Source organism: Canis aureus, chromosome 25 (genome assembly GCF_053574225.1).
Source record: "Canis aureus isolate CA01 chromosome 25, VMU_Caureus_v.1.0, whole genome shotgun sequence".
Lineage (NCBI taxonomy): Eukaryota > Metazoa > Chordata > Mammalia > Carnivora > Canidae > Canis > Canis aureus.
This window is the reverse complement of record NC_135635.1, coordinates 31,234,815-31,253,992: the sequence shown is the minus strand read 5'-3', so window position 1 is coordinate 31,253,992 and position 19,178 is coordinate 31,234,815. Positions and strand designations below refer to the sequence as shown.

The 19,178-nt window shown below is 35.6% G+C and overlaps 1 protein-coding gene across 2 annotated transcripts in view; it reads right to left on the bottom strand.

The window, feature by feature from the left end:
• Positions 1 to 19,178, bottom strand: part of SLC15A5 (solute carrier family 15 member 5) — an 81,994-nt gene that overhangs the window by 29,650 nt on the left and 33,166 nt on the right. Inside the window, exon 6 of one of the 2 annotated variants that reach the window (XM_077871865.1) lies at positions 6,596 to 6,784. The exons of the other annotated variant lie outside the window; for it this stretch is intronic. Within the exon in view, the coding sequence (XP_077727991.1) occupies positions 6,596 to 6,784 (189 nt within the window). The remainder of the gene's footprint in view (positions 1 to 6,595; positions 6,785 to 19,178) is intronic. 2 annotated transcript variants of the gene reach the window in all.

Here is a 19,178-nt window from a genome sequence, read left to right as displayed (position 1 = left end):
AAATTCACGCTCTGCCATCCCTGCCCCTAGATCCATGCTGCCCAATATTTCTGGAAGAAGAACGCATAACCATGTTGACCAACTCATTTTAAATTCCTGACCACAATCAAATGGTCTCTTGTTGCTCCCTAGCAATGTTCCATATCTTCCTGGCTCATTCATTCTCTCATATTAGACAACAATTTCATACCTCTCCTTTCTCTTCAACAACCCCCCCCCCCCCCCCCCCGTACAGCCATATCTTCACTCAAAGCTCATGGCCTTACATCTTACTTCAATCAGCCATCGGGGAGTTTCCATATGAATCTCCACACCTATTTATGTACACAGAAGTTCCTGCACCTATATACTCTGTCCTCCAAACTGTTAGCATTAATGAAGCATCCTTGCTACTACTTACAGCCACATTCTCAACTTGTAATTTAGATCTCAACCTCTCTCCCTGCAGTGATTTCCCCCACTCTAATACTATTAATTTTCCCTCTCTCTCTTATTTTTCTCTTTCTCTTTCTTTTGAATCATTCCCACCAATGTGCTGTATGATACCATTCACTTTCCTTCCTTATACAGATATAAAAAACTCATTCTTAACTCCATTACTTTGTCAGCTACTGTCCCATTCCTTTATTCTCTTTTGCAGCAAAATTCTTCACATGAATCATCTACAATACTTCTCCTCCCATTATCCCTTAAACTCATTCTAAGCAGGCTTTTGTGCATTCCCACATCCCACATAAGAAAGCTCCTTTCCAAACCACCAATAACTACCATATTGCTCAGTCAGATAGTCAATTCTCAGTCCTCATCTTGTTGGATGTATTAGCAGCATTTGATGAACACTCCTTCCTCCTTGATATCACTTTTTCATATGACTTCTAAGATACTGCTCTCTTGGTTTTGCTTTTTTGGTTTTTTTTTTTGCTTGTCACGTCAGTTCTCTCTTTGAAAATTTCTCATCTTCTTCTAATGTCTTGATGATGTGCTTCAGGGTTGAGTTCCTGCATCCTCTTCTTTGTATAACACCAACTCCTAATGTCCCTGACTCCCTTGGTGATCTCAACTAATCCCATTGCTTTAAATACCATCGATAAGCTTGTGTCTCTCAGATTTGCATATATCCCCTAACTTAATATGAAATTATAGACTTGGAATCCAATTCCCTACTTGTCAACCTCTATCTGACATCTTATTCAGGTCCAAAACTAAACTTGATGATCTTTTCCCCAAAGCTTCTTCCACCTGTAGTCTTTTGTCTCTCTGAAGATGGCAACTCCATCCTTCCAGAGGCTCACGCCATAAACCTTGATGTCATCATTAACTCTTCTCTTTTTCTCATACCCTATTGTTCCTTCCTCAAAATATAACTAAGCTTGGATTATTCTCACCACCCACACTGATACCATCCTGGTCTGAAGCACTCATTTTTCTTTCCTTAATTCACCTATCTTCTATCATTTTCTTCACTGTAGTATATTCTTAATCTGTCCTTTTCCTCAGGGTAGTATATTCTCCACAGCAGAGAGAAGGGTTCTTTAAAAGTGTAAGTAACTGGGCAGCCCAGGTGGCTCAGCAGTTTAGCACCGCCTTCAGCCTAGGGCATGATCCTGGAGACCCAGGATTGAGTCCCACATCAGGCTCTCTGCATGGAGTCTGCTTCTCCCTCTGCCTGTGTCTCTGTGCCTCTCTCTCTCTCTCTCTGTCTCTCGTGAATAAGTAAATAAATAAAATCTTTAATAAAAAAAGTGTAAGTAACTGAAAATAATCTGTAACATCCTTTTCAGAATAAGATTATACCAGTTCTCTTTGGAGAATTTTCTTCTGGCCTTTTGCTGTATAAAGTAGGACTTGACTTCATTTGTGAAGCCTAGAAAAATACACCATGGGGTAAACAGAGCGCAGAAATTGCCTCCAGATCAAGGGAAGTAGTTATCAGGCATGGAAGTCATTGGAAAAGGAGAAAATACTGACTAAATATTTCAAATACTGGTTCAACAGTGAAAGGTAAGGAAGATCAACGTGTGAGTGGGAAGAGATGAGGAGCAGAAAGGAGAACTGGAAGACTGGAAATGTTTGAAATTCTTTAGAGTCTACATGTACACAATTACAACCTATAGTTTTATACAGTGATGCTTGCTGGAACTTTGTAAGGATGGTAACCAACTGCTACTTTTCTATGTATGTGTGGAACATGAAATGAAGAAGGCAGATTAAGTATCTTCAGAAATATTTTTTAAAAAGTGTAAGTAAGTAATAGCATGTCATTCCTTTTCCTGCTTCACTCAGAGCCCAAGTCAGAGTCTTTACAGTGGCCACTCTGACTCATCTCTTACTAGTTTCTCTCTTCTTCACTCTCCTCCAACTTCACAAGACCTCTTACACTACATTGTCAGGTATATTTCCATCTTTGCATTTAGTAACTCCCCTGCTAACAGTAATGTTCTTTCCAGATATCCATGTGGTTGATTCCCTCAACTTTTTTGAGGCTTTGCCTAAGTAGTATCTCTCATTGAGGTCTATCCTATCCATCCTTTAATGCTGCAACCTGCTGCCCCCTATGCTAGGCAATACAGTCCTGCCCTATCTTTTCTTTTTCTAGAGTACTCATCACCCAACATGTTCTGTAATTTAATTATTTATTACACTTATCATTTACCTTTCTCCCTTTGGTAGAATGTAGGTTCTACAATGGCAGAATTTTCTTTAAATTGATGTGCCTTAAGGTTCTAGAGTAGTACCAAGCATATTGTAGATACCAACACAGTATCTTTTGAATAAATAAAACAAACACAGGTTATCAGATAGCTGGGGTATACATTGCTATAACTAAGACATAATTTGAAAAGTTTTCCATTTTTTTTCTTGTAGATCATCTCTAAGATATGATATGACTTAGTACAGTAAACAATATCCCTGAAATTTGGGAGTAATCCACTGTACCCTCTTGCTCAGTGCCATCACTGTGGGTCATTGTCAGTAATTTGAATGATATATTTTTATTATGCTCACATAGAAGTAGCTATAAATTTTATCAATTCATTTGCTTATTCAGTATATTTATTAATAATTTTCCCTGTACATGCACTTTTAAGGGAGAAAGAACTTCATAACTTAAGGATGGACAATAAGGATAAGAATCTTTGCTTAAAGATTGTACATTCACATGGTGAGAGGCAGGCAGTAAACATACACATATAAATAAGATAATTGTGGGTCCTGACAAGTGCTATTAGAAAAAATGGAACAGGGTAATGGAGTGAAAGTGATAGGATCACCTGGACAGCCTCTCTGAAGAGATAATCTTTGAGAAAATTTGATGCTGAGAAGAAGCCAGACACTTGAAAATAGAGGAAAGGAAATTGTAGGCAGAGAGAAGAATAAACACAAAGGCCTTGGGACAAAAGTAAGTTTGACACTTTAGAAACACAGAATGAAGATCATCAAATTTCTAGTGGAGTAGTCAGAAGGAATAATGTTATAAAATGTAGTTGGAGCAGTACAAGAGGCCAAATCATGGGCAGTCTTATTCACCATTTAAGGTATTAATTTCAAAATTCTATTGAGAAATTTGAAGCAGGGGAATGATAGGACTTCTTTTGGAAAGAACATGATGCCTGTTTTGAAGAGAATGAACTCCTGGGGCAGAAGAAGAAGCAGAGAGATGAGTCAGTAGGCTCTGATTGAATTGATGAGATAATGGTGACCACGTAGACTAAGTGAATAGCAAAGAAGATAGTGAGACATGGCCAGATTTATATTATATTGCAGAGTAAAGACTGAGTCTTTTTGGATTGGATGTGAGAAGTAAGGAGAAAAAAGGGATTTAGGATGACTCACGTGAGAAAGACACAATTTCACTCACACCACCAGTGTTCAGGTGGTGATAGGTGTGGTAGAAAGAGGTATGAGCAGGACATCTGGGCTTGAATTCTGAGTCTTCCCCTATTAATTCATGTGAAAGATTAGAATAATAATAGCAGCACACATTATAGCTGATAATTATTCAGTGCTATCTATATACTAGGTACTCTACTTTTTCTTCTACATAAAGTACTTCACACAGTCCTGTCAACAATCTTTCCCCATTTTATAGGTGATGAGAAAGGCTCAGAAATGCAGAATAATTTGTGTAGAGTCACACACTTAGTCAAGGCACAACTGGGTTTAAACTTGGATTTGTCTGACTTTAAGACCATAGATATTAACCAGTATGCTGTACTGCCTCCCAGAAGAGTAATTCTTTTTTTGGGAGGGTGGGTGGGAGGTTCGAGTAATTGTTGAATTTACAGTTCAAAACACCCTTTCACATGTTGTCATTTAATTTTCATGGAGCAGTCCCCATTCCCATTGATTCTTACACTCATGCTGTGATATAGAGAATTTCAATTATTTCCATTTTAAAGATCAGAAAGATGAAGCTTAGATGTTACATGAATTCTTAAGGTCACAAATGTAGTAAGAGTCACAGCTGGAAATCAAAACAATCTTCTGGTCCCTACCCCATGACCTATATAGCAGATAAGACAATTGACTTAGTTGGATGTCAATTTCCTGATGGGTAAATCAGGGAAGGGTAGATTAAGAGGTTTATATTACATGATATACCTTTTTAATTGTCTATGGTTGTAAGTACTTCTCTGACTTTTGTACGTTGAATCACTATTGTTAAGATTGCTGGGAATTTTCTGACTTTATTCACTAATCATCTGCATTCATTCCCATGCTTCATTTCTAACCTACAAAATTTTGGCTACCTCCAACAATTTTCTAGAAACGATGTCAGGGAAGTCACAAACATTTGTGTAGTGGTGTTCTTTTATAGTTCTCTTGTATTTCTTGTATTATCAAACAGTGACATCAACATCAAAGAATCTCATAAAACAATTTACCTATATAATATGTATTGAATGGAAGGATTTAAAAATATAAAAAGAAGTCAAATACAGGACACCTGAGTGGCTCAGTCAGTTAAGCATCTGACTCTTGATTTCAGCTCAGGTCATGATCAAGCCTTAAGTCGGGTGCCACACTTAGCAGGGAGTCTGCTTGATATTCTATCTTCCTCTCCCTCTGCCCCCTGACCCCATCCAAACTAAATAAATAAATCTTTTTAAAAAGAAGTCTAACACACATATATGATTATAGTCCCATAAACTTTCTTTTTCTTTTCTTTTTTTCTTTTCTTTTCTTTCTTTTCTTTTCTTTTTTTTCTTTTCTTTTCTTTTCTTCTTCTCGCTTTTTGAAAGTCAGACTGCCACATGCAGCACCTCATTTAGATGTGTCTGGAGCATTGGAAGCTTGACTACCCTACATTGTCCTATGAATGTATGCTGAGAGCTTGTTTGGAGGTGCTAGCATAGGCACGCAGCTACTCACATACCCTTGACTGAAGAATGCTTCTCCTCTGTGCGGAAAATCATCTTTTTCCACTGAGTGTGCAGCTTTGGGAGAGACACACATGAAGCATTGAGGGAGGAAGAGGACACCTGTCTAGTCAGCCTGATCAGCCAGATCAACCCTGAGGATCAGTGGGGTGACAGATATCACATCCCACACAAACTCTATTAATTGATTTTATTTTTACCTTATTCAATGAATTGCTTTGGTATCATATATATGTATATATATATGTGCATATATATGTATCTTTACTAAATATATATAGTTAAGGAATTTGGAAAAATAATAGAATAATTGAAGATTTTAGACAAGTGAAATGATCAGAACTGTCATTTTGGATGATTGCTCTAAAGATCATGTGCTGGTTGGTAGCATGAGAGATATAGTGGAGGTAGGAAGATAGGAACCAAAAAGCAATCTTGATGAAGTATAATAAGTTATAATCAGTTATAATCCCTCTTACTGCAGGGAAATATAACGAAGGTAAAAAATAAGATGCAATAGATTACTCTAATAAATACACACACACACACACACACACACACTCCGTTGTATAGCAAGAATCACTGAACTATCTTGATGAATTGTAAAGTGGCTAGTTTAATTAATATCAGCTATCTAGATAATCCAGAAAACCCTTGATATTTAATAAAGTTATTTTGAACCCATCTTATAAAACACCAGTGATCACACTTAATTTAGTGTAACTTAATTTAAAGACATTGAGTTATCTGGAAAATTGGCTCAAATTTTCATTTCATTTGCATGTTTATACACTCTCAGAGTACATTATAAATGTCATTTTGGAAGGACTATATATATGTGAATTTATGTATGAGTGAGAGGGTGGGAGGTGGAAGAAGAAAGAGAGGAGAGTTTTTATCTGAGTATACTGGATTTGTCTTCTATGTTTTAGCAGTTTTTTCCTCCCCTTGTGTATTTGACCAAATAGTTACTGCTTTTAAGTTCGTAAATCTTTCCTTCCGTCTACTTTCAGGTAGAATTAATAATTGTTCTGCATCTGGCAGAGGAATGAAGAGAAATTAAGCATTTTTTAAAAATGAGAGTGATTAATAGGTTGTTCTGAAGCATTGTGGGAAATCTCCAGGGAGTGAATAGGTCGCCAACCGCTTGAGGTGATGTGTTCTGTATAAAGACTTAGTGTGTTCTTACATGAGGTGGTGAAATCGTTACTCACAGGCTGGGTTGACCAGTGTTTCAGCCACTCCAAGTAAAATGTACTGAAGAACCAGGTGAAAACAGGGCATGGAAGAAACGGTGAGGACTTTGCCTGAAAGAGGCTGCTCCACTGGAGGGAAGTGTTTTCTGTGTATTTCAAAGAAGCCAGCGACCATCACAGACAATGCAGCAGAAAGATTTCCAGCGACTGAAGGAAAATAATGCAGACAAAGAAAAGAAAGAAAGAAAGAAAGAAAGAAAGAAAGAAAGAAAGAAAGAAAGAAAAAGTCCCAAATCAGTGTAATAGACCACAGCATTTCTTTCACATTGATACTAGGGGACGTTTCCTCAATATTTTTTTGCCTTGGAAATATCCAGATGCCAGCTAGCTGTGTTATATGACTTTCCTGTACTTCTACTCTAGTCTCTCAGAAACAGCTGCACCTACTCCTTATTTCCTGACTTACTGCTTAGAGGGCCTCTGGAACGTTAGTTAGCCTCATGATCACTTTCCTCAACTCTATGGTGGGGTTAATGATGCTTACCTTGTAGGGTCACTATGAGATTTAAATAAGATACTGTACTGGTATTATTATAACAGCTCCTGGTAGCAATAGGGAGCAATTATTGAAAGTAAAGCAATAGTTTTGAATTTTGTCCTCAGATAAGATATATTATTTTTGATATTATATTAGTCAAAAATAATTTGAGAGAAATTTAAAATAAAGTCTCTTCATAAGATTTTAATCATTTAAAAATGGTTTGACATAATCTGTCTTCAGTTTTCTGACATTTCTCTAATCTTTGCAGAAGTAAAGCAGCCATTAGAGAATTAAAGACTAGAAACTTTTGTTTAGAAAAAAATAGTAAAGGTGAATTAACCAGATAAAGAGTATAAATGGAGGCAATTATGAAAAAACTGGTCTAGCTCTTCTTTTCCTTTTACTCTTTTTTGAATTTAATTTTTTAAAGATTTTATTTATTTATTCATGAGAGACACAGAGAGAAAGCAGAGACATAGGCAAAGGGAGAAGCAGGCTCCTTGCAGGGAGCCTGATGTGGGACTCGATCCTGGGGACCCTGGGATCACGCCCTGAGCCAAAGGCAGATGTTCAACCGCTGAGCCACCCAGGCATCTCCCCTTTCACTCTTAAGGAATTATCTAAAAATTTTGGTTGAAAATGAGTAGGGATTTTGTTATGATTTTTTTATAGTTTATATCCACTGTAACCATTCCATTCCTCAATTTATCATTAATATATACTGGACTTAATCCCATCGTTTAAACAGAGGCAAACTTGAGGTTGATGGAATTTACTTGAAATTTAGAGATAGTCACATTTTGCTAACTTGCATAAAATTTCAGATAAGGCAAAGCTTTCAATTCAAAAAAATCAATCTAATGTTTAAATAGCTTAGTGTTTGTTTTGGTTGATAGAGAAACTGGTAGGTAAATTTTTTGATTATATCTCAGTATTTAAATGCATCTGTAAGGTCTGCTCTTTACTGGGTCTCTAAGAAATAGATGGTATAAAAAAGGAGGAATAACAGAAATTTCTGAATAACAGAAAATTGGAGGAGTTTTTAATTATTTTAAATTAGTTTCCATAAAGGCTCATAGATAGTGGGGTAGAGATTTTGGTTCTTTAAACACCTCGTTTAAAAATTTGAGTTTCAATATTATCTACTTTTAAGATCACATTTATCACAAACTTGCATTTATTTAGATTACTTGGCACATTATAGACTTACCAAAAAGAGCTAATATGTCATTTCAATTTACTATTTACTCTCTTCCTGCTGTATGCAAGGCAGTATGTTAGGCATAGTTGGAGATATAAGATTAAAAAATATCTGTTCTCAGTCATTGCCAACTCATATTCTATTGGGGAATCTAAGAAGAAGAACTTATTTCTATCTGGGGAGATGAGAAAAATAATTTTATGCTTTAAAAAAAGAAGAGTGTCCATATGGAGAGGTGAAGGTAGTATCATTGGCATGAGCAAAAACAGACTTGTGAAAGATTCAGACAGATTTTCAGAATAGTGAGAAACAAGTTATTTGGGAATCAGGGGATGAGATAGATTGAGGTCAGATCATAAGAGGCATTTAATATATTTTTAAGGAATTTGTAAATTGCTCTGAAGATAATGGAATCACTGAAGATGTGAGACACAAGTGAAATGATTAGAACTGTCATTCAGGATGATTGCTCTTAAGGCTATGTGCTGGTTGATAGAATGGGAGAGGTAGTGGAGGTAGGAAGATAGAAAGTTAAAAATCTTGATATAGTATAATGGGGGCTTAAGTTACAGTCAGGGCTCCCACTTCCAGGAAACAGAGAATATAAACATAAGATGCAATAGATTCCACTGATAAAACCACAGCAAGAGCAAGGAGGAAGCAGATGTTAATGTTGAGTGTAAGTCTAGCTGACTGGAAAGATGGTACTACCCATAATATCAGTAAGACCCATGATAGGGAGAAAATGAATTTGATTTTGAGTTGAGGTAGAGGCACAAAGAGATAATTCAAAGAGAAGTACTCAGAAAACACTTGAAAATGTGAATCATGGGTCAGAATACTGGTTGAGTCAAGAGATGAAGATTAATGAATCATCTACATGGAATGGAAATTTAAGGTCAGGTGAAATTAAAAAATGATGGGGAGTGAGTGAAGAGAACATTTAGAAATGTCTTTCAACGTATTTACATTTGGGGCAAGAAAAAGAGCTAAAACCATGGAAAGAGGTCAGAAATACAAGTAATCTCTAAGGGAAGTTTTCAAAGAAGTGATTACACAAAACAGAACTTTTGATCTTTCCCCTACTTCTTCTTCACTCTTCCCCATCTCCTCCAGTACCTTCACATGCTCAAGGCAGAAATCAAGGGTCCTCTGTCTTTCCTCCTATCTCCAAATATATTATTCAGTTTTCCGGGTTCTATTTCAAAATATATTGTGAATTAACCTGCTTCACTTTATAGCCACTGTCATCATTCTAGTCCAAGTCATTATTATTTTTAACCCAGACTATGTGTCTTCCATTTTTCATTCTTATCCACCTGTACCCTATTAAGTACCTAAGACTCAGGGAGATCTTATATAAATGCAAATTCAATGTTACTCTTCTGCTAAATTTCTTCTATGGATTTCCATATGATAAGATGAAATCCCAAATCTTTAAATTGGCCTTTATGATCTTGCCTGTGCTTATCATTTCACTCTAATTGCTTGCTACTTTCTCCTTTTTGGACCATTTCTCAGACACATTTTTTTGGTTTTTCTTGATGACCTTAAATTTTTTCCCATCTTAGAGTCTTTGCTTTGTTCTTCTGAAATATTTTCCCCTACTTTTTACTGGCCCACACTTGCTATTGATATCCAGCATACAATTGGAAGTCCTAACCAGAACAATTAGGAAAAAAGAAGAAATAAAAGGTGTCCTGAGCAGGAAAGAAGAAGTAAATAATTTGTTTGCAGATGACATGATCTGACACAGAAAATACTAAGGAATACATACAAAAAATTGTGAGAACTAATCAACAAATTCAGTAAAGTTTCATTATACAAAATCAACATGAAAAATCACGTGTATTTCTATACACAAGAATGAACTATTCAAAAAGGAAATTAAGAGAATGATCCCATTTACAATAGCAACAAGAAGAATAAGATACTTTGGAATGAATTTAACCAAGATGACAAAAGACTTGTAAACTGAAAACTCTAAAACATGGATCAAAAAATTAAATTAGGTATAAATAGACATCATATGTTCATGGATTAGAAGAATTAATATTGTTAAGATATCCATATTACTCAAAGTGATCTACAGGTTCAATTCAATCTCTATTAAAATCCCAGTGACATCTTTTTTACAGATATTGAAGTCAACAATTCTAAAATTCATGTGGAAACACAAAAGATCCCAAATAGCGAAAGCAGTTTTAAGCAAGAACAACACTGGAGGCATCACACTTCTTGATTTTGAAAAATATTACAAATGTACAATAACAAAAACAGTATGGTAGTGGTGTAAAAACAGGCATATAGACCAATGGAACAGAATAGAGAGCCCAGAAATAAACCCATGCATATACGGTCAAATAATCTTCGACAAAGGTGCCAGAAATACACAATGGGGACAGGACAGTCTCAAATTGGGAAAACTGGATATTCACATGCAAAAAAAATGGAATTGAACTCTTATATGTACAAAAAATTAACTGAAAATGGATTGAAAACTTAAGCATATGGCCTGTAACTGTAAAACTCCTAGAAGAAAACATGGAAAAGCAATGGTCTTGGTGATGATTTCTTGGATATGACATCAAAAGTACAAGGCAAAAAAAAAAATAGCAAAAATAGACAAGTGGGACTGCAACAAAATAAAAAGGTTTGGCATAGCAAACAAAATAAAAAGGAAAACTATAAAATAGTGAAAGTATTTGCAAACCATGTATCTGATACAGAGGTAATAGTCAAAATAGATAGAGAACTTCTAAAACTCAGTGTCAAGAAATCTGGTAGAAAATGGGCAAAGGAACTGAATAGACACTTCTCCAAAGAATACATGGAAATAGTCAACAGGTATATGAAAAAGTACTCAGCATCAGTAATCATCAGGCAAAAACAAATCAAAACCACAATGAGCTATCACCTTATACCAGTCAAGATGGTTATTATGAAAAACAAGAGATAACAAGTGTTGGTAGGGGTGTGGAGAAAGAACTCTAATACACACTATTGGTGGGGATGTATAAATTGGTGTAGCCACAATGGAAAACAGTACAGATATTCTAAAAAAAATCAAATAAGGAGCTACCAGGTAATCTGGCAATCTCAAATCTGGGTATGCATCCAAAGGAATCGAAATCAGGATCTTGAGATATCTGTGTTTCCATATTCAATGCAGCATTATTCACAATAGTCAAGACATGGGTGCAAACTAAATGTCGATGAATGGACAAATGAATAAAGAATGAATAAAAAAAAGGTGGTATATACATACAATGGAATATTATTCGGTCTTAAAAAAGAAAGAAATCCTGCCATTTGTGATAATATGAATGAAGCTGGAAAACATTATGGTAAGTAGAATAAGCCAGACACAGAAGGACAAATACTACATGATAACACTTACATATGGAATATCAAGTAATCAAGCTCATAGAATCAGAGAATAGAATGGAGTTGCCAGGGACTAGGATGAGTAAGAAATGGGGAAGTGTTAGTCAAAGGGTATGAAGTCTCAGTTATACTAGATGAATAAGTCCTGGAGACCTACCATACAGCATAGTGACTATAGTTAATAATACTCTATTGTGCACTTGAAATTTACTAAGAGGATAGACCTTGTGTTCTTTCTTATCACACACAAAAAGTTATAAATTATTATATATTATATACTATATTTTAAATAAATATAATTATATTTTATAATCTGTAATAAATATACATAATAAATAATCTATTTTATAAATATAGTATGTGTGTATATATGTAAAACTAATCACTGATCTAAATAAAAATATTTTAGTAATCATATTACTTAGCAGTATTCACTTAGACAAATAACACTTAAAATTTGAAAACAATTTCAGAATTTTTCAGAATTATTTATTTGCTAACCTAACATGTTTCCTGAATCTAAGATGAATTCAACTATACGAAGAAATACATTTTTATGTATCGCTGAGAAAGAAAAAAAATATCCTGCCAATCCATTATAATATGTCACCCAATTTCAGAGATGGATTTATACATATATTTGGTGTTGCTATGGACTGAGTTATGTTCCTTTAAAAATGCATATATTGAAGTTCTAACCCCCAACATCACTATTTGAAGACAAGGGTTTTAGAGAGGTAATTAAGGTTAAATGAAGCCATAAGGGTAGGGCTCTAATCCAATAGGACCAGTGTCTTTAGAAGAAGAGGAAAAGACACCATGTCTGTGCATGCACAGAGGAAAGGCCATGTGAAGACATAGTGAGAAGATGGCCACCTGCAAGCCAAGAAGAAAAGCCTTAGGAAAAACCTAGTCTTCCTACACCTTGATCTTGGGCTTTTATTGTCCAGAATGGTGACCAAAAAAATTCTGTTGTTTAAGCCACCTAGTCTGTGGTATTTAGTTATGGCAGCCTGAGAAAACTGATACAGGTGTGTTCAGGCATTATATAAAAATTAAGTTGTACTGGGGCACCTGGGTAGTTCAGTGGTTAAGCATCTCTCTTTGGCTCAGGGCATGATCCAGAGGGTCCTGGGATCAAGTCCCGTGTTGGGCTTCCTGCAGGGAACCTGCTTCTCCCTCTGCCTATGTCTTTGCCTCTCTCTGTGTCTTTCATGAATAAATAAAATCTTAAAAAAAATTAAGTTGTACAAATTGCACAAACTATTTTGTCCATGATAATCATATGAACTGTAAAGAAAGTGCTCAAACTGTCTCGTTTTAGAATTTGAAGTCTATGAGAATCTTCTATGATGCCCTTCATCCTAACTAATTTAGGGTAATCTAGATAAAAAAAACATCACCTCCACCTCTTCATCCCCCTTTTTTTGGTTATCACTTTGTACTATTTAAACAAGGTTATCTTTTATTCAGAAAAGTTTGTAGCATTAGAGGCAAAAGCTTAGACAAGATATTTGCTATTTTTTTCTGTTAAAGCCCAATAATAAACATTTTAGATTTTGTGGGACAAAGGGCAAAATTTTGAAGATATGAAGGTAATTTATGCAACAAGAGATAGAATGTTCCACAAATTTTTGATTGATGAAATTCAAAATAATGATTCTTTTGGGGAGGTGATGGAATTTCAGTTTATTGGTATTTAAAGTTATTGTTTCTTATCATCGGATCAAATGTTCATCTGTTAAAATAATTCTTAGTTTGCTGGCAGTGTAAAAACAAATGGTGGGCCAGATTTGGCCCTGGTTTAGCCATCAGCTTTTATTGCCTACTCCTGAATTTTAGCTCTGACCTCATGAGAAATTGTGGCAGTTTTTCTGGGCTCCTGCTGCCTGAACACAAGCATGAAACATGACAGAGCAGTCTCATGGCCTCTTTGTCCTGGATACTCAACTGTAATCCCTATCCAGCAGCATAGGTATCACCTGGGAGCTTGCTAGCCCTGCAGAATCTCAAGCTCCAGCCTAGAAGGAATGAATCAGATCTGCATTTAAACAATAAGCCTCAGAGATTCCTGTACACATTAAACTTTGAGAAGTACTACTCTCGAAGAAAGCACTATGAGACCTAATCTAGCAAAATCCAATGAAAGACGGTTCTCTAGACAATTTCAAGCGAAGCGCAAATATTTAACTCATTTACCCAGATATTTTAGGGCAAAGCATATTTTTACCTGAAGGATCTAGATAACTACATTTGCTTTTTATTTGCTACTGCACTCTGATGCTAGTGAAAAATGACTTTCTTAAAATTCAAAACAAAGTTTGATTCCAACCTAAATTTAATCCATTCCATTTTTATTCTTAACTTCTATGAGATCATAACTCGTCTAAAGCAGAGTGTAGTTTATCAGAATGTACACATTTTAAACTTCCAGCAGATCTGTATTTACAAGATAAAGCACATGGTTCCACAGGAGATACTATATTCAGATAAATAATGTATGTTTTAATATCAGCTGTGTAGTTGTAGACAAGTCCATAAGAGTCTTGAAGCTCTTATAGTTTATTCTATTACCCTGCCATGTAATAATTTTCCAAATTAGACCACAATGAAATAAAGAAAAGTCAGAATTTATTCAAATATTGCCATTTCATATTGAAACAAAATCTAATACTAAAAAATAGATATGTTAAGATTCTTCAGTTATTGGTTAAATTTACTGACTGAGAAAACTATGGTATTTTTTAATGGGTATTCTGATATATGAGTTTCTGATACATAACATAACTGTGAGTATGAAATTCTAGTGAGCCATGATCCATGATTTTGGCCAATTCCCAGAATAGAAAATTTGCTCATGTAAGAGTATATGGGTGTCCATAAACCACTCTCACAGAGACAGCTATGATTTTATTGTCATATGTATCTGCTACCTTGCAGAAGATATTACTTACCCACTACAAGAATGGCATATTTTTTGCTTTTATTGTTCCTATTAGTAGTGTGTTCCTATATTTGAATTGAGGTATTCATATTCTATCTTTTGTATCTCTTTAGACCACTGGAACTCATTTCAGGATAGTCAGCTTTAGTTGGTGTTTTAATTTTTAAATATGGAGCAGGTAACACATTTACATAGAGATCAGATTCACAAATGTATCTATAAGACATCAATTATTGTTTCAGTTGGTGTTCTAGATAGCCTACTTTACCTCAAGTTTAATCTGTTGTTGATGTCCACCTTAAAAATAAGAACTTGAGAACATTGATATGCTTTAATGAAACAAATCAACAATTGAGTGAATTAATGATTCAGGAGAGATATTTACACATTACTTTTTTTTTTTACTAGTATTTACAGTTTCTTCATTGGGTATTTTCAATGGGCATGCACTGTGATCCTTTGGGGGGGGGGGAAGCATCAATTCTAAAACTGTAGTAATAAAAGAGTGGTTTTGCTAAAATAATCCTATGTGCAATGAAGGTAATTGGACCCCTGACTCAATTTTTAGTTTATCAAGCACTTTGGCTCAAATCAAAAAAGGAACCTTTTTAAAAAAGATTTATTTATTTATTCAGGAGAGAGAGAGGACACTTGCACATGCACAAGTGGAGTAGGGGCAGAGGGAAAGAATCTTCAAGTAGACTCCATGCTGAGGGTGGAGCCCCAGGCAGGGCTCAGTCTCCTGTTCCATAAGCTCACGACCTGAGCCAAACCAAGAGTTGGCTGCTTAACCGACTGAGCCACCCAGGCTCTCTCAAAAAGGAACCTTTTATCACTGTCAATTTTTAGAACAAGTATAGTTACTGGTTTCGTAAAAAGTGACCAACACCTTGGCTGTCCCTTTATCATAAAGGACATGGGGTTAAAATGTGAATTTTCAAGTTTTTATTTTAAAGAGGAAGGTCTGTGAGATATTTGAAAGTACTTCATCCACATTTCAATTTAAATGTTATTTAAAAGCCAAGATAATTGCTACCTACTGTGTTATACACTTCTGCTTTATGTAAGACTTAATAACAATCTTAATTAGGCTAATTTTAGTCAGATTAATACTTGTGTATGTCAGCACTAAACCACTAAATACCACATACTGCAGGATTTTAATTAACACTAAGGAAAGGAAATACTCATAATGTAAACATTTTTGAACTGAAAAAGGCTAAAATGAAGTATGTCCAATTATGACAGAGAATAAATCACAATATCACTGATTTTAGATTTTAGGTGAATTAAGGTTGACTTTTAAACAGATAAATCTGTTCACATGTAATGTTAGGAAAATAGTCTTTATAAAAGTCTGAGTATATCAAGCTTTGGCCTTCCACAGTTCTGGGGGGTTTGGAGATATTTTATAGTTGGTACTGTGATATACTTTTTGATTTCTTTAGGCGATAAATGCAAGACTGTCATATCTTGAATCAGAAACCCTTCTTTCGTTGCATTGTTTATGAGCTAGATAGAAGAAGTAAGTTTATTTTTCCCTTTGTTAAATTTGTAGTTTGACCAACCCTCACTTTTGGCCTGGGCTGGGATTATCCATGTCAAACACTAGGCATCTACACTGTCTGCATCATCTGCCTCCTGAAACATGACAGTTTCTGGGAGGGAAATAGATGAATGTGGAAGAGAGACTGTGTGTGTGTGTGGGGGAGGTCCAAACGTAACTGTCCCTTGTGGTGATGAAAGGATTTTTTTCCCTTCATTTCATAGACTTAATTAGAAATAGCAAGGAGGTGCCTGGGTGTCTCAGTTATTAAGCATCTGCCTTTGGCTCAGGTCATGATCCCGGGGTCCTGGAACTGAGCCCAGCATTAGGCCTCACATTGAGCTCTCTGCTCAGGGAGGAGTCTGCTTCTCCTCCTTCAGTGCGTGCTCGCTCTCTCTCTCTCTCTCTCTGTCTCAAATAAATAAATAAAATCTTAAAAAACAAGAAATAGTAAGGGTTCCAATTAACAATGATAAATTATTTACCTGCTATAACTTAACAATTATTTATAACTGGTATGTAAAATAATAATAATAATAATAATAATAGTAATAATACAATGGCCTTAGAATGAGATGACTTGAACTCAAATGGCACTTAGTCTCTCTTGAGACCTTTGATCTATTAAATGATGGTTTATCATGAAGCTAAATAGGATAAGAAGGTGCGTAGGTTCAAATTAGGAACTCATAAAAGGAAATTTTAATATTGGACTAATTCACTTATGTAAATTACTACCAAAAAAACTACCCTGTTTGTGCTTGTATGTCCTGATAAAACTTGTTAATCTTCCATAATCATAAGCAGAATATGGAGAACTGAAGCAAACATCTAGTTTTAAAAGATGCATATCATCACACTTTTTTTTATATTCCCATAGCAAAATATTATGCAAATAAATGAACAAGTATGTAAATGAACAAATGAATGGAGTCTGGCTTAGAAACAACTGAATTCAGTATTCTGTACTCAGAGGAACATAGCTTTTTTTTCTTTTAATGAGTCTAGTTTTTTCTTTTTCCTGTCCAACAAGTCTGTTACCAAACTTGAAGGGGAATATTTAGTTCATATATATGAGATATGTCAGGTAACTCTGCCTAACTTCCCTCCATCCATAAAAAACATACCCCTTTTAAAGAATAGAAATGATTTTAAATATGTAAGAGTGAAGAACTGTCCAAGAGAAAGTAACTCATATTTAAAATGAATTTAAGATATCTTATTCTCAGGAATGGCTTCTAATGTAGTTCTTTCAGCCATGTTGTATAGCATATTTTCCTAAAATGGCCCAATTAAAAAAATTAGTAATTAAGCATAATTTGGGAGCCCAGACTGGATTTCCAGTATACTGTACACGACTGTTGAAGTCTTTGCCATTTTGCAATATAAATTACCCCCCTTCTTTCCCACATTCACTCTGTTTTAATAGTGTACTTGCTGAGGGCTCCTGGGTGGCTCACTTGGGTAAGCCTTCACTCTTGGTTTCAACTCAAGTCATAATTTTAGGGTCATGAGATTGAACCCTGCATCAGGCTCCACACTCAGCATGGAGCCTGCATGAGATTCTCTCCCTCTCTCTCTGCCCCTTCCTGCGTGTGCTTGCTCTCTCTCAATAAATAAATAAATAAATAAATAAATAAATAAATAAATAAATAAATAAAATCAATCTCTTAAAAACTAGTGTACTTGTTGAGGGCATGTACAATGTCTTGCTTTTTGTTTATATCTTGAAATAATGTTGGGCATTCACTAAATACTGGTTTTAGAATTTCTACAGTGGCAGACCAAAAAGTACTTTTTTAAGATTTAAGGATTCTCAAAGCTTAGTAAGATTTATGGTTTGCCTAAATCTCTTACAATAAATAATGTTGAAGTTAGTGGCTTAAGAACTATATCAACAAAAGTTATTTGCTAAGGTCCTCTATACTTGGAGATGGCAATGTACACCGAGGTAAGTGTAGTCATTTTGGATTCTTTCCAAAAACAAACCTATCCTGTGATGTGATCTGAGGTAATCTGGTTGATGGCTTTGGTAAATAACAAGAAGTATGTTCCTTAAAAGTAACTTCTACAAACAGAGAAACAGCCAAAAATATATAATAACAGGTTACTAAAAGGCTACATGGTCTCCACAGATCTCTAAAAGGAAAGAATTAAGAATAAGAATGGGTTAACCAAGAGAAGAAAATTTTCTAGATGCCTGACCCTGACTATTTCAATGGAATTACTTCTCAAGTAGACCATAAGACATTAAGTTACCATTACATGATATTTCTTAAACGTTTCAAATTCCTTTTTGCTTTCTGTTTATACCCACCAGCTAGACCTGTTCCCTACACATGATAGCTCAATACTAGTTAATTTTTTAAAGATTATTTATTTATTTATTCATGAGAGACACAGAGAGAGAGGCAGAGACACAGGCGGGGAGCCTGACTCAGGGCTCCATCCCAGGACCTCAGGATCATGACCTGAGCCAAAGGTAGACACTCAACCACTGAGTCACCCAGGTTGTGCCTCAATAGTAAACATTTATAGAGCTTTCACTATGTGTCCGGTCTATGCTCCAGGCACTGAAGTCATCTGGAGTGATTCTGAAAGTCTTTCAGAACAGAGGGACCACAAATGTATCTAAGATATGCCCCTCAGTAAATAAAATAAGCGAAGTAGAAGACAGAAAGGTTAGGTGACTTTTCCAGGTCACCCAGCAACAGCTCAGTGGCAGATCAGAGGTTGAGGCCCAGAGCTCTGATTCTTAGGTTGAACCTGGTTTTTGCTATACCAGCACTTGTCCCCTGTTCCCTGGTGGTGCCTGAGGGAGCTCGGCCAGGAAGAGGCGAGTGTGATCAGAATGGGCTTCAGCTCCTTCTCTCCCACTGAAATGGGAGAAATTTTATTTTACGGTCTACTGCTTGTGTTCTGAGTAAGATGACCTAATGTTTTCCCCTTTCTCAAAAATGAGAGTAGAGCTTCCGTGTTCTC